The 23,133-nt window shown below is 35.4% G+C and overlaps 1 protein-coding gene and 1 long non-coding RNA gene across 4 annotated transcripts; one reads left to right on the top strand and one right to left on the bottom strand.

Annotated features, from left to right (window-relative positions):
- Positions 1–638: 638 nt before the first annotated feature.
- Positions 639–21,605, bottom strand: LOC149513056 (uncharacterized). Of its 2 annotated transcripts, none has more exons than XR_016330666.1 (2): positions 21,229–21,605; positions 639–12,987 (listed from the first exon to the last, which is right to left on the bottom strand). It is a non-coding gene; the product is annotated as an uncharacterized LOC149513056 (long non-coding RNA). The 2 variants fall into 2 exon arrangements; XR_016330667.1 differs by having other exon boundaries at positions 639–11,993.
- On the top strand, positions 4,739–11,476 carry LOC111315508 (MADS-box transcription factor 27-like). Of its 2 annotated transcripts, none has more exons than XM_089749273.1 (7): positions 4,739–4,877; positions 9,986–10,047; positions 10,556–10,655; positions 10,760–10,801; positions 10,884–10,925; positions 11,095–11,249; positions 11,345–11,476. In XM_089749273.1, exons 1-7 carry the CDS (start codon positions 4,773–4,775, stop codon positions 11,358–11,360), a joined length of 522 nt encoding a protein of 173 aa, XP_089605399.1. In that variant the 5' UTR covers positions 4,739–4,772; the 3' UTR covers positions 11,361–11,476. The 2 variants fall into 2 exon arrangements, with proteins under 2 accessions (XP_089605399.1, XP_022773014.2); XM_022917279.2 differs by having other exon boundaries at positions 11,342–11,472.
- Positions 21,606–23,133: the final 1,528 nt, after the last annotated feature.

The raw sequence follows: 23,133 nt of genomic DNA, 5'->3' as shown, positions 1-23,133 counted from the left end.
ACCATATAATAGTTATACAAATGAATAATTTTAATATTAATTAAAGATATTAATTTGTAAAATATTAGTCGTTTTTTATTTATTTTATAATAAAATTATTAAATTAATAAATATACTTATGGATAATAAATTATGTGAAAAATAAAATTAATCTATTAAATTCCTACAAAAAAAAAGATTGTAATATATATATATATATATAATATTAAACATCACAAATTATTTTGAATTTATTACAATGATTATTAAGTTTAAAAAAATTATAATTTAAAATAATTAAAATTTTAAAAGATAGCAAGTTTATAATTCATTTTTTAAATGAGCAAATAGTTAATTTTACATAACTTCCTTTTAAGTGATAAAAATTTCACTTTTTTAAATGGGTAATAAATCAACCTTAAAATAATAATTTTGATCACTTTCATCAAGTTAAAACCAACACCACCACTACGTAAAATCACAAAACGCGTATCAAACATAATGATTTAATCATCATGTGCAAATCACCATAATTTTTTGATGATCCCCTTATTCTAAATACTAATTGAAGGTATTTTCACATTTAAGTTATTTATCACAAAATAGATTACTTTCACTATATTAAATAAAAATATTTTTTTGAATGATAATTTTAACTTGTGCTTTAAAAACACTTATTAGTTAAACTTTTTATTTAATTAACCTTTTTGCTAACAATGTATGTGTAATGCACCGAAAAAAAAAAAGGAAAAAAAAGTGAATTAAAGGTATTAAAGGTATTTTCACAAAAAAAAAGAGAGAAAAATAAGTTAAATTTCATTTAATTGGTAATTTTATTATAGAAAACTATTATTTTGCAATGGGAAAGAAAGAGATAAGAGGAAAAAAGTCTAATAATTAAAACATATAAAATATGTTACTTTGTAACTCATCTAAACCTTCTATAGGTCGAGCTAAATCAATTTGGCTCGACTCTTAATGCAACATTAATATATTAATAGACTTTAAACTTGTCTAAATCCAACCTGACCTAATAATTCAAATCTAAGCCCAAATTATCTTAAATAAAAAATTGCAATCTATGTGTGTCCAAACCTAACTAAAATTTAATTTATTTTAAATAAAAAATAAAAAAAATCCCTATTGAATAATAAATATGACAAAATAAATAACCACAAATAAAACTTTGTTAATTATTTAATGTTTGAATGAGGTATAATACATGTACACATAAGATATTAATATGCATACACACAACATCGAATTAAATTTTATATCCATAATTTTAGGATTGATTACCAAATAAAAATCATTTTTCATCTTAGTTTTGAAAATTTTTACTCTGTCTTATCTATCAAAAATAATCTTTTCATCTATTTCTTTCACTATTATATCATTTTCTATTATTTGCATCCATGTAATTCGTGACTTTTATAAGTTTTGTTCTCTCTTAAATCCATAAACTTATTTCTCCTAATTGGAGCACAAATAACCTATGTGTCACATGTTTAAACCCTTTCAAATAACCATTTTATTTATTTTTTCTTAATTTGATCCCTAATTATCTCTGAATCTTTTTATTTTTTTATTTTATCTCTTTTAATCTTACCATCCATATAAACATCCTTATTTAAGTTATACTCGTTTTCTTTTTACCTTGTTTCAATGCTTACACACTTACTTCCATATAAAGATGCAACTTTTATAAATATTTTATACAAATTTTCCTTTTACTTAAATGGCAAGTTGCTATCATACAATACACCTAAAGCATTTTACCACCTTATTCATCTATTTTCACTCTCATGATTTACCCTTCACATTATTTTAAATAATTAATTTTAAATATAAAAATTGACTATTCTGTAGTACTAACTTCCTATCCAATTTAATAACTAGCACTCATTTTCTTATAGCTACTAAACTTACATTTCATATAATAAATTATAGATTTACTTATTTAAAATATCGAGACTCATGTATTTTTTCATAATTTTAATTTTGTATTAAAATCATCACTAATTTTAGTAACTAAAACTATCACATCGATAACTAACATAAATTGTGACCCCGTATCTTGAATATATCCAATTTGTTCATAACTAATGCAAAAAATAAAAAATAAAAAATAATAATTTAATGTTAAGCCTTGAGGCATCCCGAGATAATAAGAAAGCTATCAACCAAGAACTTAAACATCACCATATTTATTACAACTTAATACGTGTAACTATAATAATGCACTTAAAAAAAACTAATTTCTTAATTAAAATCCATGAAAACACCTCTAAAAGATTTTTATTTATACTTTCTCCAAATTGATAAATTCTATACATAAATCTTTCTATCTCTTCTGAAAATCCTTCAACGAGTGTGAATAAGTGATATGCCCTTGTTATATAGTATTTTGACATAACCCAAATTAATTTTTGAAAATAGTAACTTCATATCACAATTGCATTCAATTACTTTTTCTCAAAGTTTTTTTAATGACTCAAAACTTTATTCATATATAGTTAAATATGTATATCTTTTTGTATAAAAGCACTAAAATACCCTTATTCTATTCTAATATTTGAGTGTGCCAAAATTTATTAAAAAATCCTCAATCATCCTATATCTATTTTACCTAAGTATTTTCAAACTCAATCAAGATTCCATATGATCCTATCATTTTCTTTGCTTTTATCATTCTCAAAACCTTTTTAACATCGTATTTTTTTATATTATGTTTAAACAATTAATTTTTATCTTTAAACATTTATATTTTACTTAAAATTACCATTAAAATATTATAATCTCTCCATCATTGCTTGCTTTCATCTTTTACTAAAAATTTTTCATCACCATCTTTGATGCACAATAAGCAATTAAGATTTTTATTCTTTTTATCCCTCGTCTTAACAATTTTAAACTTTTTTTCTCCCTTTCATCTTTAATTTTTTATATAATTCCTATAGATTCTAATTTTTAAATCTCAAATAATTTTTTGACTTACTTTTTTAATAATCTTATACTTTAGATAATGCACTTCACCTTTATTACTCTTTAAATTCCTATATTGATCTTACTTAGCTTTAATTATTATTTTCACATCTTCATTCTGCCAAGATTCCTTTTCTAATGAATTATAACCCTTAGATTTGCCAAATGTTTCTTTAACAACCTTTTCAATTCTGATAGAAGCCTCTTCATATTAATCAACCTATTTTACCAATCTATCATTAAAAACTAACATTTTGTCTCCCTTTTAATTTCCCCACTTAATATTTGATTCATGACTCTGCCATATTCTCCTTTACCCCTAAAAGTGAAAGATATCTAAAATTAATACTCTATGAAGTCACACTCTCTATATAACCATACAATCTTTATAGCTACTTGTATCCTCTTTCCTTGACAAAATAAAAATAAAAATAAATAAGTATATCAACTTGACTAGCATTTAACACTCCTAAAAAATATCCTAACACATGTTTAATATAATTGGATCAAATATAGTTGCAAACTTTGGCATATTAACCCTAGTCTCGTTTTTTAGTGTAAAATCATATCCTTCACTAAAAATCAAAACTTGTTTATTTAAAACATATGAATTTTAAATACGCTGACAAAAGAAATTTTGAATGCATAACAAGTATGAAGTTTTGTTTCAAACGTTAAATTGACTCTTGGATAAGAAAAATGCCCAAAAAATTAAAAGCTGAATTTGGGTGACAATGGAGTCAACTCTATATGGGTTCGATGTATTTACATCCTCTATCATCGTGAGTAACCATTTTTGGACTAAAATTTTTAACCCCAATGACGCAAGTATTTAAAAAAGGGTAAATGGCTTACCCCTCTGATGATAATTTACTTGTACTGAAGCACATCTATTGGGCAGGTTTTGGAAAGAAATATTACATGAAAAGTGATTCTAACATAAATTACCGTGCAAATAACTTGCACAAAAAAAGAGGAAGAATATGAGTTTAGAATCATAAAACAAACGTGATAGTGAAAAATATTGACTATCGTAAAGTTATAAATGAAATAACATGTGTGAACAGCAGTTTAAGACAACCATGAGTTTGGAATCATGAAACAAAAGTGATGGGGAAAAATATTGACCATCTTAAAGTTACAAATGAAATAACATATGTTAACAGCAGTAAGACAAAATCAATCAATTAGATAGCAAAGAAACATGCATATACCTTGAGGACATGAAGTCAAACAAGCTCCATCTTTTACAATTAGTCATGGCAAAGAATCATATGGACAGTTAGCATATAACAACAGAATCAAGGATCCTTTTTCAAAATGACTGATAATTTCAGCCAGACAGATGACCTCTGCTTTACTAATCAGATTCACAAACAAAGTGGGGAGGGAAGGGCATGATGGCAAAGTACAGATAGAATGCAATCTGTGTAGTTCAGATAAGTACAAAGATTAAATAAAGCAAGCATGAAGAGGAAACGAAATCCAGACTAGTCAAAACTTCAACTTTCCTATTTGACCAAAAAGCAAACTTACCTTTTAGAATTGTAACTTAAGTTGTTTCTGTTCGCTGTTGAGTTTTCTTTTTGGAAGGAAGATGTCGTTGACTAGTATAATCACAACTTTGTCAGATACAACAATTTTAGATACAACAGGAAAGGAGATGATTCTAGTGAGAGAAAAAGAAAAAGAAGGAAAACAAGAAAAGCAGTAAAATTGACAGAGATTCTAGAGCCCATGTGTGGTGATTTTGAATGTTATGTGAACTTCATTTCTCTCCTGTAAGCATTTAGAGTACAGAAAGTCTGATGCTATTCAAATCTTCTGTTGCCAGCACGAGAACAGTAATTGACCGATACAACAAAACAAAGGAGGAACATCAACAGCTGAGGAACCCAACCTCTGAAATCAAGGTATTATTTGGTACTTAATCCCAAAAATTCCCTCATTTTCCCTTCAGAGCATTTAGATTCTACCAGAAAAGAAAGAGGTAATATTGGAAGGCTAAGTAAATTTCCACTTGATAGACAAAACTTGTACAAACCTGAAAATGTAATGTGTGAAATTCAGCATTCACAAATTTGCATATACTGTTTTTGCTGGACCAAAAAGAGGACCAATAGAGCAAGAAACCATTTTTTTTTTTCAGGTTGGCAGTGGGTATAAGGTACTGACACGACAAAATGCTTGCAAAATTTTATAGCTAGACATTGGTTTCAGGTCTAGACTTTATGTAACCATTGACCAAAACTACACCAGAACCTGCAAGATAATAATTTGAATGCATTCCATTAACTCCTCTTCTGAGTGCTGGAATAGGAATGACTAATTGCATGCATAGGTTAAATTGCCATGCTAGGACTGTGTCGTACTCATAGCTACAGGACGATGAAACGGTACCAATAAGATATATATTGGATGACAACAAGGAAAACAAAATGGGGTCCAGGGTGAGCATCAGCAAGATGAAAATGCTAGGAAGCAAATTATTAGCTTCAGGTGAGACCATGGACATTAAATAAGAATCAGTTTGAATAAACCCAACATTCCACTTTATCCTAAGAAAGGCTAGGCAACATCTAAATTAACGCTCATGCATCTCCAGAAATTATACCATAACCTTCAGAAAAACTAAGCCATGTTCCTGCTCAAGTTTGTGATTAAGATGTAAATAAAAACCTTTATTAGTCATATCCCACAACAATCCTTTTTCTGAGCTTGAGACCATGTAATTTGTAAAAGACAGGCTGTATCACCATAAACCTTGGGAAAACAATTGCCAAAAAGATATATACTATATAGGAATGATGGTACAGGCACAACCAGCAAAATAGTTTTCGCAACTAATAAATCAGAAAAACCACAATGAGATGATGTATGAGTCTAGGATATATTAGAAATATAAAAAAAAAATGAAAGGGAGGGAAGCTGCCATAAAGCTCAGACCACACATATAGAATTGATCAGTTTGAGCAGGTCTTAGATCTGACCGGTAAGATACCTTCCAATGACAAGAACTATGGTCAGATCATGCACTATTACTTATGTGGTATTTAGTACTTAGCAACATGCATAAATTGCACGTTTTATTTTATTTTTATGTACCAAAACATCTAGAAGCAACGTTTCCAATTATAAGTTACTGTGTGAAGCCATCATGAAAAGATTTATTTGAGTTTTGGTCGGTAGAAGATCAGTATACTGTAAACAAATAATGATGCAACAAAACAACACCAAAGATAAATGCACAGTGATAGAAGGTTAAAAAGAAGTTACTGGTTCTGTGACACTCAACCTGAAAAGGATAAGCAGAGAGAAACTACCACTTCTCTCAGCCTGCCGTCGAGATAAAAATCATTTTGTTAGTAACAATGTGCTTTGTATTTGTGGGTTGAGGGCAACTATAGCATAACCATGACTAGGATATAACAAATTAATAGAGCAAATTTCCAATGTCAACCATTATCTTAATGAAGCAAGGAAAGAAAGATTTTCTGAAGCTAGAAATACGACATAACATAGCAGTAGCTATCAAAGTTTCCTATGGCTAGGAAAGATATTTCCTTAATTTAGAGTCACTGCAAAATTTCGTCTGCAACTGTCTTCCTCTTCAAAGAAAAATTCGACCCAAATGTGTGAAGGGATGAAGCTTTGGGCTTGGCTCAAAGCCTACCCCTGAAAAATTATTGAAGTTAAATTCATCATTGCAAAATCTCCACTACAAGGGTTGAAAATAGTAAAACCTATTTTATCTTTCCCTCATGTTTAAATCACTACACTATATTAATGTTCCATCGAGCAATTAGCTTAAAAATAGGAAAATAATTTCAATTACCCTTTCCATAAAGAATTCATCAAATTTCTTGAGAAATCATCTCTTCATCTCTTTTATGCCTCAGAATAGGAAAAAGCTTCCTCCAACAAATCACATGGACAACTCCAAAATCAACAACATATTCCAAGGGATAAACAAACCTTCTTATTCTTTGCTTCTAGATCAAATCCAGAGACTCATTATGATCATCTACTTTGAAATCCATTCCTCCACCTCTTTCATGTTTAAACTTTTTACTGGTGACATACATAGAAGCTAGAAGCATTCTCGACCATATTAGTCCTGGAAGAAAGTTTATACTTTGCAATTGTGTATAAATTTAACAAAGAATTTGGAGAAATTGTAGCTTTAACAGCCTACTTGCTAAGTTGCTTGATCAGGCAATCTAACAAACAAGGGGCATTTTCATCTCTTTGCCTAGTAACTTTTCAACAAGCAGTTACCTTAAAAAATAGGAAAATCCTTACAACTGTCCCTTTCCCTAAGGTCATGTTTGGTACATAAAATTATGATAAGATAGGATAAGATAATATTACAAATAAGATTAGATTAAATAATGTCATCTTATTTTGCATTTGATGTATCCAACGATTAGGATAGGATAATTTATTTATATGTCAAAATTATCCTTTCTCAAAGTTTATACAATTAAATTATTAATGTAAGTTTTATGGGTATAACTGGACATGTAAGTTTAATTCCATGGATTAAAAATAATCCTCTCCACTTAAGGAGGATTGAATAATCCTATGCTAAAAGGATATTAATCCTCCTTGCAATCCTTATCCCTCTCTTTAGATACAAATCAAATATGATATAGGATGATTATTATCCTATCCTATCAATAATCCTATGCATCAGACATAACCTAAAGACTTCATCAATTTTCTGATAAGCCATCTCTTCATCTCTTTTATGCCTCAAAATAGGTAAAAGCTTCCTCCAATAAGTCCTATACATGGACAAGCTCCAAAGTCAACAATATATTCCAAGGGAAACAACATATGCCAAATCCAGAAACTCATCATTGATCATCTACTTTTATATTCATATCTCCACCTCTTTCATGCTTTTAAACTTTTTACCAGTGACATAGAAGCTAGAAGCATTCTCCAATCTCCAAATAGGAAACATATCACTCTAAGAAGAAAAGGCATCAATGGGTGCATAAAATTACAAATGGGATTTTGAGAAGTTATTAGCTCTAACAGCCTAGTTGCTAATTTGTTTGATCAGGCAATCAAAAAGTCAATGTGTTTTCATCTCTTTGCCTAATAACGTTTCAACAAGCAGTTACCTTAAAAAAAAGGAAAATCCTTACAGTTACGCCTTTCCTAAAGACTTCACCATTTTCTTGAGAAGCCATCTCTTCATCTCTTTTATGTCGCAAAACAGGCAAAAGCTGCTCCAATAAATCATATTCATGGACAACTCCAAAGTCAACAACATATTTCGAGGGCAAAATCTGTCATTCCTTGCTTCCAGATCAAATCCAAAGACTCATCTATGATCTATCTATTTTCAAATTCATATCTCCACCTCTTTCATGCCTTTAAACTTTTTACTGGTGATATACATAGAAGCTAGAAGCATTCTCCAATCTTCAAATAGAAATTATATTACTCCAAGAGGATAGTTTGTACTTTGCAATATCCAGAAGAAAATGCATCTAGCAGTGCATAAAAATTTCACATTGGATTTTGAGTAGTTAGCTCTAACAGCCTACTTTCTATATTGCTAGATCAGGCAATCTAAAAAATCAGGGGCATTTCCATCTTTACCAATTAACATTTCAACAAGCAGCTACCTTAAAAAATAGGAAAATCCTTAATTACCCCTTCCCTAAAGATGTCATCAATTTTCTTCAGAAGCCATCTCTTCATCTCTTTTACATCTCAAAATAGGCAAAAGCTGCCTCCAACAAATAATATTTATGGACAGCTCCAAAGTCAACAACATATTCCAAAGGCAAACTAGACCTTGCTGTTCCTTGCTTGTAGACCAAATTCAGAGACTCATTTATGGTCTATCTACTTTAGAATTCATATCTCTGCTCTCCTGCCTTTTTATGTTCTTAACTTTTTACTGGTGACACATAAAAGTTAGAAGCCTTCTCCAATCACCAAACCGAAATCATACTACTCCAAGAAGACAGTTTGTACATCACAATATACAGAAGAAAAAGTATCTATTGGTATATATAAATTTCACATGGGATTTTGAAAAGTTCTTGGCTCAAACAGCATAATTTTACTAGCTAAGTAGCATGATCAAGCAATGCAAATGAGGGGCGTTTTCATATCTTTGCCTATTAACGGTTCTACAAGCAGAGACCTTAAAAAATAGGAAAATCCTTACAATTACGCCTTTCCCAAAGACCTCATCAATTTCCTTGAGAAGCAATCTCGTCATCTCTTTTATGGCTCAAAATAGGCAAAAGCTGCCTCCAGCAAATTATATTCATGGACAGCTGCAAAATCAACAACATATTCCAAGGGCAAAATAGACCTTGCCATTCTCTGCTTCTAGACCAAATCACGAGGCTCATCTATGATCATCTATGATCCATCTACTTTGGAATTCATATCTTCACCTTTCATATGCTTTAAACTTTTTGCTGGTGATATACATAGAAGCTAGAAGCCTTTTCCAATATCCAAATAGAAATCATATTACTCCAAGAAGAAAGTTTATACATTGCAATATCCAGAAGAAAAAAGCATCTATTGGTGCATAATAATTTCATATGCGATCTTGAAAATTTTTAGCTCTAACAGACTACTTTTACTTGCTAAGTTGCCTGACCAGGCAATCCAAAAAAAAAAAAAGAACCAAGCATATGGAGCAAGAGCCAAGAATGTGCAAACTTTGACAAGCACACTAAGAACTCGAAAAGTGACTTATCGTCCAAATAATTAAACTATCAAATTCCTGCTTTCACTAACACGTTAATCAACTTTCTCTACATGATCAAAAAACTTTCTAGCAAGAGCCTTGGACCGAAATATGTTTGATTCTGTTGTGAATTGCCTAGATTTTAGTGGTCATTCAGAGCATTGTCAAGTCTATATATATGCATGGTTTTGTGATGTTTCAGTATCAAAGTTAGTTATGTGCATATTCATACTTTGAGCAGTAAAAGCTGTGCACTGCAAATCTTACCATACCATGAATCTTATTTTTCAGTTCTGGCAAAGGGAGGCAGCAATTCTGAGCCAGCAACTGCAAAACTTGCAAGAAAATCACAGGTATGTTGATTTTTTGACAATAAAATTCATCATATCAAACATCAATGGAAATTTTGCAGAATCAAGATACCATATTAACATTAGGCATTCTTTATAATACAACTTGTGCCCATATGTCTGAATTCAACACAGACAACCTCATGCTTTTCAACCAATAACATGAATTACTGAAATAAAAACTTCTTTTTATTATGCAATCATCCTTAGGATGTCTATTTTTAATATTATGGTTCATATACTTGAAGATCAGATTGAATGAATCATCCATTCTTCAATTAAGATGAACACACAGAGATTAATGGTTCAAGACATTAATTTAAGTTCTGTAAAAGGTAAATTTCATATCTAACCTCAAAAGCATAAAATGCATCAACGCTAGAAATGCCTCAAAGAATAGAAAGTGAATGAAAAGTCCACTGCATCTCATGTATATGCTTAAGAAAAGCTTTAATAATGTCTATGATACAAATTTCATAGACCAAAACTATGTTTTCACACACCAAAACAGGCAAATGATGGGTGAAGAACTTTCTGGATTGGGTGTAAAAGATTTACAGAATTTGGAGAGCCAATTGGAAATGAGTCTTCGTGGTGTCCGTATGAAGAAGGTTTGAAATTCTTATTTCAATGTCATGCTCAGCTTTTAAAGTTCAAAAACAGCATGCAAAAATAAAGCAACTCCATGTTAGTAACGTTTTCTCCACTGATGTAGGACCAAATTTTGATGGATGAAATTCAAGAACTGAACAGAAAGGTAAACCCTGAAACAATAGATTCAGCTCCTTACTATCCTACCGTCTCAGCTCAAGTGGCTAGTTTGCATTGGCTCATTGCAGGGGAACCAAATTCATCAAGCAAATGTGGAACTCTATAAGAAGGTAAATCTAATTCATCAAGAAAACTTGGAATTATAAAAGATGGTATAAATTTGAATTGCTCAAAAAATCTGAATTATCCTAGAAATAGTAAAAAGATTCAACCATTAAACTTTTGTCAGTTATGAGATGTTGTAAAAACCAACCTCAACAGAAAAGTTCCGCATCCCAGGTTTATGGAAAAAGGAATATGAATGATGCAAACAAAGACTCACTTCTCACAAATGGTCTGAGCTTTGGGGAGGACTCAAATGTTCCTGTTCATCTCCAGCTAAGCCAGCCACAACAACAAAACTACGAGACACCATCAAGAGCTACAAAATTGGGGTATATTTTCCTCCATATAGTAAATGATTTTGATTAAAATACAGATTACATTGCCACAATTTGATCTCCATTTTTTTTCAATGTAACTGCAGCAGACTGCAATTGCATTAGCAAAGCAGATGCATCAAAGTGGGATTGGATGTCACTCAACTTCTACCAACAAATAGCTCATGGTTCCAAAAGTTATGCTTCTCATAGTAAGATGTGGTATGTTAAAACCACCAATCATTCAGCAAAACAAAATTGGTTTGAAATGATTAAACAAATAGACTCTAGCATGTGTGCGATGATTAAGAAAAGCAGCTAGTTATGTAAAGAAAAATTAAGTGCAATAAATAAAGGAGAAAATGGACATTGTAAAATTAAGGGTAATAAATAAAGGAGAAAACAGACATTGTATTCCGTGTGCAGTTTACTTTTTTGCATGTTTTAAGATAACTGGCAATGAGGTCACAATCACACTTATTTCAGTTTATTTTAATATGAAAAAGCTTAATGCAGTTCTCATCTCGTGGAACATATATGACAGGAACAGGGTGCATCAGAAAGATATTAATATTTAGATAGGTGAACCTACAAACAAAATGATGAACTATAGAAGCATCACCAGCAAGATACTTAAAAGACAATTCAATGTAGCTTTACTGCAACTCAAATTTTAATGATAAAAATCAAGATGGAGCACCTGTATGTGCCTTCTTTTTCTGCTTCAATACATAGCATACAGAAAACTGATACCATGGTCTGCAATATGAAAAGAATGGTTCATATAACAATCTGAGAACACTAGTTCAGGGTAAACATACAAAATAGCATTATTATGTTACCAAAACTATTAGAAGAGAAGGCAGAAAAAAAAAGTTTCTTCACTAATCAATACAAAACATGATTAGTTAATACATACCGATATTAAGAAACATAAACATATTATATAAATAGGATGGTAGTGCAATTTTAAAATGTGAAAACCATAAGATCATGTGAAGCTGCATAAGTATCTTCAAAATGTGAAGAGGCATAAGTATATTCCAAATCCCTTAAAACCTAGGACCATTTATTTCCTGAGAATAGTTTGCATTGACATAAGCAGCATACACAGTTACCCACTGCAATTTTGGGCCTTAAAAGTAACATCAGGCTGCATCTAATTCCATCAAGTGCCAGGGTAAAGTATAGAAGCAGCGGACAGCATACAAGCATCCCAAGGAAGGTTCACAACCCAATACTTGAAATGTCACAAAAATAGAGTTTCCAGAATAAGGAATTATAACCATATGATGCAAAAACTCTGCCTGTGGCCACAACACATGCCTATATCTGAGACCACAGCCGGTCCCATGCCCAGAGAAAGGAGGAAGGTTGCCACATGTGAAAAGAAGCATTAAAAGCAATTATGGACTATCAAAATAACATAAGTTTGGAATTGTAAAATAAATGCAATTATAACAAGAGTAATAGAACATGCATGTGTCATGCCCTGGGCGGGCGCACCAAGAGCACAGGCCCCAACACCAGAGGTTAAGGCTCGACCACCAGGGACATTGGCCGGGGTTTGTGCACTAGGCCTTGAAGAGGAGTCCAGACCACCCACATAGCATACAAGCCTGCCTACACAGCCAGAGCCAAGCCAGCAAGATGCCCGCACCACACCTAGGAGGGCCCAAGGGAGTAAGTGAGCTCCAAGATCTTCCAGAAGCAGCTAGGATCGACAGGAGCCTTCAGCAAGATTTGGTTGACCCTAAAAATCAAGAAGAGCCTTATGTATTAATGTGTAATCTATGTAATCCCTGATTTTTAAGAGATATTGTAATCCCATGATTTTAGGGACTAGCCATAGGTAGAGCTGGGGGCCTCAACTATAAATAAAGGTTCGCCCCACCCTACATTGTACATCATCAGACACTTTGCTTCAATAATATATAGTGCATATTCCAACAATTCTCTTGTTCTCTCAAACTTGCACATTCTGTCATTCCAGTTGTTCTAGTGCCCGCACACTTGAGTTTTAGGATGACTTAGGCTAAAAGGAAGTGATTCCAAGCCTAAGGCCGCACGGATTCTGAGTCTTAGGTCAGAGCCTGTGACAGTTGGTATCAGGCAGGTTCGGTTCAGGTTCTGCTTGTGTTTGTGTGCAGGTTAGATCGCAGTTGAGGAGATGGCATCCCAGAGCGATGTTGCTAGCCAACAACCAAAGGCCCAAGAGCAAGGCCACGGAAGGGGCAAGAAAGCCAATTTGAGAGACATATGCTTTACCATGAATGAGAGGCTGTCCAAGATGGAGGTGACCATGGGCGATGCGAAGGAAAAGCTTGACAATGTGGAGACTCATGTTGAAGCCCTAGACTCCATAAAGGAGGAGCTTAAGGGTGAGTTGCAAGCTGCTCTTAATGAAGGCCTCGACATGATCACCCAGAGGAACAAAGTCTTGGAAGCCCAGGTGGAGACCATGCGCAATGGGATGGTGGCCATGCGCAAAAAAGTGAAGGAGCTCAGGGGGGAGCTCGTTGCTTGCAAGACTGCCATTGGGAATGGCATGTTTGCTGGAGTGTCTAAGACCTATGTGGAGATTCCCAAGCCCAAAGAGTTCAAGGGGACAAGGGTGGCCAAAGAAGTAGACAACTACCTACGGGGGATGGAGCATTACTTCCGGGCCAGGGGCATGCAAGATGATGCTACCAAGATAAGCACCGCTTCAATGTATCTTACTGATGTTGCCTTATTGTGGTGGAGGCGTAGGTATGATAATGTTCGGTGCGGAGGCGCCATGATTGGAACCTGAGAGGAGTTCCAAAAAGAATTCAGGAAGCAATTTTACCCAGAATACGCCAATGATGAAGGGCTGGCAAAGTTGCGCAAGCTTAGCCAGGAGGAGGACGTAAGGGAGTATGTCCAAAACTTCTCTAAACTGATGCTTTAAATCTCGAATCTGAGTGAGACAGAAGGTCTATTTGCTTTCATGGATGGGCTGACCCCGTGGGTGAAGCACGAGCTACAACGGAGGGGAGGTCGTGACTTGGCTAAAGCCATGACTATTGCTGAGTCCTTGGTGGAGTTCAAACCACAGAACAAGTTCGAGTCTTCCAAGCCCAAGGGAAAGGGCAAGGACAAAAGGGACAGAGAGTGATCATCCAAGGGAAAAGACCGTTACCGACAATCCAAGGATGGGGACCGAGACCGTTCAGACAAAGAGGGTGAAAGGAAACCACCAGCAGGGAAGTGGAAGGCAAAGGGGAACCGGGAACCAATCTCATGCTACCTATGTGGAGAGGGACACATAGCGCGCAATTGCTCAAAGAGGGGCAAGCTGGCTGCTGTAGACAAGGAGTCGGATGAGGAGCCAAAGGCAAGGGCAGCAAAGCTTGGATTGTTGGTGCTCAATGTTGTTCAGAGTAAAGGGAGTCGTAAGCCAAAAGGCTTGATGTTTGCGGATCTGATGGTTGCGGGCAGGAAAGTGAGCGCACTAGTGGACACAGGTGCCTCACATTTGTTTATTTCAGGTGATGGAGCCCAAAAACTCAAACTGAAGGTGCAAAAAAGGACTGGTACCATCAAGATGGTGAACTCCAAGGAGGTTCCAGCCATTGGAGTAGCGCAGGGAGTGGAGTTACAGCTTTGAGACTGGAAGGGCAAGGAAACCATTAGGTAATACCCTTGGATGACTATGAGTTTGTGATTGGGTTAGATTTCCTTGTTTAGATTAATGCCCTCCTTGTGCCTTTTGCCAACTGTATTTGCATTCTAGATACACGGTGCCAATGCCTTGTACTATTGAGGTGCAGGTCCAGGATTGGGTCTAAGGTGCTGTTGGCCATTCAATTTGCCAAGGCGGTGAACGAGGATGAAGACACTTTCTTAGGAGCCCTGAAGTATGAGGAACCAGGGGAGAAGGAAACCGACACCCCCTTGGAGGTGCTAAGGGTGCTAGAGGCTTTTAGCGATGTGATGCCTGCCAAGCTGCCAGGCAAGTTGCCACCTAAGAGAGAGGTGGACCACATGATTGAGCTAGTGTCCAAGGCCAAGCCACCAGCCAGGGCCCTTTACCGAATGTCTCCCCCAAAATTGGAGGAATTGAAGAAGTAGCTCGGGGAGCTGATTGATGCGGGGTACATCATGCCATCCAAGGCCCCGTATGGTGCATCAATGTTGTTCCAATGCAAGCATGATGGGTCGTTGCAGTTGTGTATAGACTACTGGGCATTGAACAAACTAACCGTGAAGAACAAATATCCTATCCACTCATTGCGAACTTGTTCAATCAACTTGGAAGCGCAAGATGGTTTTCCACGCTGGATTTGAGGTCAGGTTACTACCAGGTCAGGATTGCAGAAGGAAATGAACCCAAGAGCTATGGTTCATACGAGTTCTTGCTCATGCCATTCAGACTCACCAATGCTCCAGCCACGTTTTGCACCCTAATGAACAAGGTACTTCAATCGTTCCTTAATCGTTTAGTTGTGGTTTATAGTTGTGGTTTATCTTGATGATATTGTGGTGTATAGCCAAACATTGGAGGACCATGTAGATCACTTGAGATAGGTGTTTAAGGTGTTACGGGCGAACGAACTGTATGTCAAAAGGGAGAAATGCTCATTTGCCCAACAGGAGATCCTGTTCTTAGGCCACATAGTGGGAGGTGGCAAAATACGCATGGATGAAGGCAAGGTGTGCACCATCTTGGAGTGGGAACCGCCGGCCAAGGTCACTAAGTTGAGGTCATTCCTTAGGCTAATCAACTACTACAGGCGCTTCATCAAAAGCCACTCAACCATGGCCATGCCATTGACTTGCTTAAAAAGGGGAGAGCATGGGAGTGGAGCGCAGGGTGCCAGAAAGCCTTTGATTGGTTGAAACAAGCTGTGATCGAGGAGCCAGTCTTGGCCTTGCCTGACCATGCCAAGCCGTATGAGGTGCATACGGACGGATCAGACTACGCAATAGGGGGTGTGTTGATGCAGGAGGGTGGTCCGATTGCATTTAAGAGTCGAAAGCTCAATGAGACCGAGCTTAGGTACACGGTCCAAGAGAAAGAGATGATAGCAATGGTGCACTACTTGCGCACTTGGCACCATTACCTTTTGGGGTCGAGGTTTGTGGTTAGGACGGACAATGTAGCGACCAGCTACTTCCAAAGGTATGAGAAGCTATCCCCCACGCAGGTGAGATGGCAAGATTTTCTTGCGAAATTTGACTATAGGTTGGAGTACAAGCCTGGGCGGGCAAACCTAGTGGCTAACATGTTGAGCAGGAAGGCGAGCCTAGCTGCCATTAGCCAACCAGAGGGTTCCTTGGTGCCGTGCATCAAGGAGGGGCTCGTGCATGATCCTACAGCCATAGCTCTCATTGAGCATACCAAGCAAGGTAAGACTAGACAGTTTTGGGTGCAAGATGATTTGTTGCTTACCAAGGGTAGTAGGTTGTTTGTGCTGCAGCATGGGAAACTCCACAAAGATATCATGCACGAGTGCCATGATTCGAGGTGGGCTGGACACCAAGGGTGAGCCGCACCTTGGGTTTGCTAGAGGACCAATACTACTGGCCGCACACGAGGGAAGATGTGGAGGCCTATGTGAAGAATTGTCGTGTGCCAACAAGACAAGGTGGAGCTCAAGCCACTAGGCGGTCTCTTGGAGCCATTGCCAGTGCCAGAGCGACCATGGGAGAGTGTCACTCTGGACTTCATAATCAATCTTCCCAAGTCAAAGGGGTTTGGAAGCATCATGGTAGTGGTGGACAAGTTTTCCAAGTATGGGATTTTCTTTCCAGCAACAAAGGAGGGCCCAGCCGAGGAGGCAGCCCAGTTATTCCTGAAGAACATGGTGAAGTACTGGGGAGTGTCGGGGACCATTGTTATTGATCGGGACGGGCATTTTACAGGTAAGTTCTGAACCAAGTTGTTCAAGCTGTTGGGGTCAAACTTGAACTTTTCCACCAACATGCATCCGTAGACCGACGGGCAAACTGAGCATGTGAATGGACTGTTGGAGGTTTACCTCAGGTACAATGTGGGTGTCATGCAAAGGGACTGGCCAAAGTTGTTAGATGTCACCCGATTTTCCTACAACTTGCAAAGGAGTGAAGCACCGAACCAAAGTCTATTTGAGATTATGACAGGCAACAACCGCTAACACCCAGTTCGATTGCCACAGGTTATACAAGGCCGAATCCAACAGCATACAAGTTTGCCAAGGCTTAACAGGAGCAAGCTGACTTGGCCAGATTCTGTCTCCACAAAGCTGCGAAGAGGTCGAAGAAGTGGGCAGACCAAAAGAGGCAGGACGTGCAATTCCAAGTAAGAGACTTGGTGTTGGTGAAGCTGCATCCCATTGTGCGCCATAGGGGATTGCACAAAGGCCTAGTCCGGAGGTATGAAGGACCTTTCGGAGTAGTAAGAAAGGTTGCCTACAAGCTAGATATGCTACCAAGCCGAGGGTACACCCGATGTTCCATGTTAGCATGCTCAAGCCGTTCCATGAAGATGAGAGAGATCCAGGATGGGCAAAGTCGAAGCATGCACCTTTAGGAGCTAGGGCCTCATATGAGAGGGAGGTAAACAGCATCATTGCTGACTAAAAAGTGAGGCAGAAGAACTATCAACCAAGATAGGAGTACTTGGTGCACTAGAAGGGTTTTCCAGACAATGAAGCAAGCCAGGAGCCAACGAAAGACTTATGGCAATTTCAAGACCAGATCAGGCAGTTCCATGCAGAGCACACGACGAGGGCGTTGCACAATCAGGTGGGGGAAAATGTCATGCCCTAGGTGGGCGCACCAGACACAGGCCTGAGCACCAGAGGTTAAGGCTCGAGCACCAGGGACATTGGCGGGGGTTTGCACACTAGGCCTTGGTTAAGAGTCCAAATCGCCCACACAGCATGCATGCTAGAGACAAGCCTACTTGCACAACCAAAGCCATGCCCGCAAGACGCCTGCCCCACACCTAAGAAGGCCCAAGAGAGTAAGTGCGCTCCAAGATCTTCCAAAAGCAGCCAAGATCGACAAGAGCCTTTAGCAGAATCTGGTTGACTTTGAAAATAAGAGCCTTCTGTATTAATGTGTAATCTGTGTAACATGTGTAACCTGATTTTTAGGTGATATTGTAATACCATAATTTTATGGACTTGCCATAGGTTGAGTTGAGGGCCTCAACTATAAATAAAAGGTTGCCTCACCCTTCTTTGTACATCATCAGACATGTTGCTTCAATAATATACAGTGCATATTCCAGCAATTCTCTCAAACTTGTGCATTCTGTCCTTACAGTTGTTCTAGTGCCTACACACTTGTGTTTTAGGTTGACTTAGGCTAAAAGGAAGCGATTACAAGCCTAAGGCCACATGGATTCTGAGTCTTAGGTTGGAGCCCGTCACACATGTGCCTTGCAATTAAGCTTAGTTATATTTTAATGTCGATCCAACTCTTTGTTTTTCTTTTAGTACCTATGATGTAAAAGTTTCTAACATATACCTTAGAGTTCCATTTGGAACATTAAAACTCGATGCAAATGAAGCCAAGTTATTCATCAAGGGACATAATCAAGCATAGTAAAAAGAAAAAAAAAAGAAAAAGAAGATAAGCAAACAAGAAATAAAAAGGAAGAGAAAAGCAAAGAAATAAGCTCATCCCTTACATCAATGTATGAGAGAAAGAAAAGGAAACATTAATAACTTGCTCATCATCCGTTCACTAAGGCTTGATGTAACAACGCACACTCCTACAGGTTATGTAGAATATTGCAAATTTCACTTAAATTCAAATGAAAAAATGTCTTCATGTATCATAATGCACAACTCCAAGCTAAATAACAATATCATTTTAAAATTATATAGTTATAAATATGTATCATTAACATTTAATATTACCCCAAATCTTCACTTTACCAAATCATAACCATAAATACATACCACAGAGCTCAAACTGAAAATGAATATCTCAACTTGTTCCTCCTATTACATCTAGAAGCAACAAAAAGGGAAACAAACAAGTATCCAACAATGGCCTATCTCCAATACTAATACCAAAGAATGAGTAATTAAACTAACATTGATAAGAATAGTAAGATATGAGGGGCACCCTCCAGCTCTATATTCCAAAACTATTCCCATCTTTTACATATTCTCAAGAGCTCTCATCCAACAACAATATGTCCCTATCCTTATGTTAGACAGAAAGTTTAATGTTCTTGGTGAAACTAAAATTTTACAAAAGTCATGTTCCAAATTGAGGTTTTGAGTTATGTAATATACTACTTTGATATGAATAATGGGAAAAAAAATAATAAAAACTACTAGAAGGCAAGGGCAACAAATCCATCAATAGTTCCAATGAAACGAAAACATCATCCCCCATATAGCAGCAATTAAAACAGAAAAGCAACACTAGGAAACTCAATAACTTGCTCCAATACAAAGCATGTCATTCGGCACCCAACCCACCTTCCTCCTCCTATGTCAACAAAACTTTAATGAAAAGCAAGAACAGTTTGTTTACAATTAGGCTTTAGTAAAAAGGAACAACACAAGACAAATATAGCCATACAGCTAATCTACACATAAAAGTCATGCAGTCAGAGAATTGCTACACAGAACATATTTATGAACCCTCTCTAAATGTTCAAGTTTTTGGAAAGCAATTAATGGCCAGTAATAGTATATACTGAAAAATCTAGCGTGACCATAAAAACAGCCATTACTGCAATATTTTAAGTGTTTTTCTATGATTGTTTTATTGAAAGAACCATGTACTAACATTATGCACTTTCTAATCCCTAATAATGATGATTCTCCAGCAGTGAAAGCATCAAATATAGTACGATTACAGAATTAAACGGAATGTTAATTTGTAAAAAGATAAGAACTGTTTGAAAACATGTATACTATGATATCGTTCGCATCTCAGTGTAAAAAGGGGCTCAAGCTCAAACAACTGTATATATGTCAAAGAAAATTAATTCCGAAAATAAACTGCTAATGGGCTCCTTAATTCGAGAAAAAACTAGATCGGTTTCGTGCAAGGATACAAAGAAAATTATACATGTCCAAACCGGATTATTACACAAGTTTTCAACAAAAAGAACGATTCCCTGCTGGCTTTCTTTTTCAATCACTTTCACAGTAACCAAAAGGATTTTAAACAAAAGTAACTGTGAAACAAAGTTTTAAACCTCCCATCACTAACAAATTCCGAATCACAACAAATTAACAGCTCGTAAAATTTTCAAAAAACAAATCGCTTCGCGGTAAACGAATCGGCATTCATGCGCTGAGAATGCAAACTTGAAAAAATAACAAAAAAATTTACGATCTGATCACGAGTTTTTTAGATGAACCGAGAAAAAAAAAAACAAAGAGAAACGAGAAATTTCGAGAAAAAATGAGATCTGGAAAGAAAACTATATACGTCAAAAACGGATTATGATACAAAAGTTTTCAAAAAAAAAAAAAGAACAATTCTCTGATGGTTTGCGTTTTCAATCACTTTCTCAGTAACCAAAAGGATTTTACACAAAAGTAACTGCGAAATAAAGTTTTAAACCGCCATCAGTAACAAATTCCGAATCAAAACAAATTAACAGCTCGTAAATATCTAAAACAACAAATAGCTTCAAGGAAAACGAATCAGCATTCACGTTTAAAGATGAGAATGCAGACTCAAAACAAAAACAAAAATGAAATTCACGATCCGATTACGAATTTTGAGGTGAATCAAGAAATGAACCAAACAAAGTTTTAAACCGCCATCAGTAACAAATTCCGAATCAAAACAAATTAAAAGATCATAAAAATCTCAAACAACAAACCGCTTCAAGGAAAACGAATCAGCATTCACGTTTAAAGCTGAGAATGCAAACTAAAAACAAAAACGAAAGTAAAAACAAATTTACTATCGGATTACGATTTTTTGAGATGAACCAAGAAAAGAACCAAAGAAAAACGAGAAAAAAGGATATCAGTTGCGTTTAAGGAGACAAAGAAAATCATACCTGAAGAAGCTAGAGATCCTGAAGAAGAGTAATAGAAGGAAAAAAAAAAGAGGCGAGAAAGAGAGAAAATATCTGAGCAGGAGCGACAGACAAGTGATGGGGGATTTAAATAAGTTACTGTGGGGGAGAGTAAACGGAAGATGCCCCCACTCAATCCGGTTCTTACCTACTTAATCAAATACAAAAAATTATTCAATAATCAGATATTTGTTAAAGCTTAAGCTTGGCTTTTGAAAAAATAAGATATTTGTGAAATAAGAATTATATTATTTTAAAAGTTGACTTGGTTCTCTCTTCCGCGTCTAAAGCCGTTGTTTCGTAAAACCGGCTAAGCCGCCGCTGTTGTACATAGTTTTCACGCCGTTAAAAAAAAAATTGGCTGACTTGGTTAGGCAAGCAAACTGCAACCCGACTCACCAAGGGAGTCGCAAAAAAAATAAAAAACAAGGGAAAGTACTGAAACGTGTCGATAAAGGACATTGGCCACGATGAATTACCTACAGCCACAAGAGTTTTTGGGCAATATAACGTCTCGAACTGAAGGAACAGAAACCGGACACGTCGCCTACTGGAGTTCTTTAAAATCTCATAGGCTCTTTTTCTAATTGTCTTTTTGTGGTTTGGAGGCATCAGGAAAAGAAACCCCCATAATAATAACATAATGGGCAAAAGTGGCCATCCGCCCTGTTATGGACACGTGTCAATTTTTCAAATGTTCGAGAATTAATTTATTGAAAAAGGACCAAGATATTTTGAAGGGAGGGTTGAGTGTGAAAAGTGAGAGTGCTTAAGATTCATTCAATTTTGTGGACATACTGTTCAAAGTTTGTAACACGTGAAAAATTTTAATCTTAATTTGGATTGTACAGAGATAACTGTGCAATTCTCGGCGGAGTTGGTAAGGCAGTCGACTTATAAAGTGAAATCCTTGATTGGAGAGAGCATCCAAGATTTTATCTTCATAAATTAATCTTTGCGCAAATTCCTTTCTATTAGTATACTCCAATACTCTATTCATCCACTACCAACTCATCACATTAAATATTGCAATGCTATAAGAATATTTAGAGATTGAACTGTTAAGTATGCCAAACTTATCAAAAAAAAAAAAACTAGTGCATGCCAGAATTAAAATTTAAAGTGTATGTCGTGTTGAAATTAATCAAATATTTTATGAAAAAAATGAAAGAAATAAAAAAAAAACGAAAAAGGGATCAAAAGATAATTAAGAATAAAAAGGATGTTGAGAATATTTGTATATTTGATTTATTCATTTTTTTTCATATTTCATAAATGATGAAAGGATTAATTGATCAAATGATTGACGATTTTAACATTACGTATTTATATGTAGATATTGATGAGCTAATATTCAAAGATACATTAATTGAAGTATTATCTTTGGTGAATAATCTTATCCTATATAACTTGAAAGGTTTGCTTTTTGTATTTCTAAGGATTCAACAAAATTCAATACCAATAAAAAAATAATTCTGTTATATCAATACTTTTTTATTTAAATTATGTTATATAATTATATCATTGACAAAGCTAATTGTTTATTATGTATTATATGTAATAATTAAATAGTGAATATTAATTTTAATATATTAATTATTAATTATTTAATAGTAAATAATTAATTTGTTAATAATATAATTATATGACATAATTTAAATAAAAGAGATATATGTTGAGATAATTGTTTCATATAATATTTTCTCTAAAATATTTTATACATTTAAAGTCACTTATAAAAAGATTTTAATGAAAATCAAATTACATTTCTAATCAGGCATTTATAAAAAAGGTTTATATTTTATTATTATTTGTGTATAAATTTTATAAATTTATAGTAAATTTAATGATATCATCTTATTCATAAAATGAATTGAATGATAATAT

Source organism: Durio zibethinus, chromosome 20 (assembly GCF_047325235.1).
Source record: "Durio zibethinus cultivar Kanyao isolate XHJ-2024 chromosome 20, ASM4732523v1, whole genome shotgun sequence".
NCBI lineage: Eukaryota > Viridiplantae > Streptophyta > Magnoliopsida > Malvales > Malvaceae > Durio > Durio zibethinus.
The sequence above is the reverse complement of the archived record's forward strand: the minus strand, read 5'-3'. Positions and strand labels throughout refer to the sequence as shown.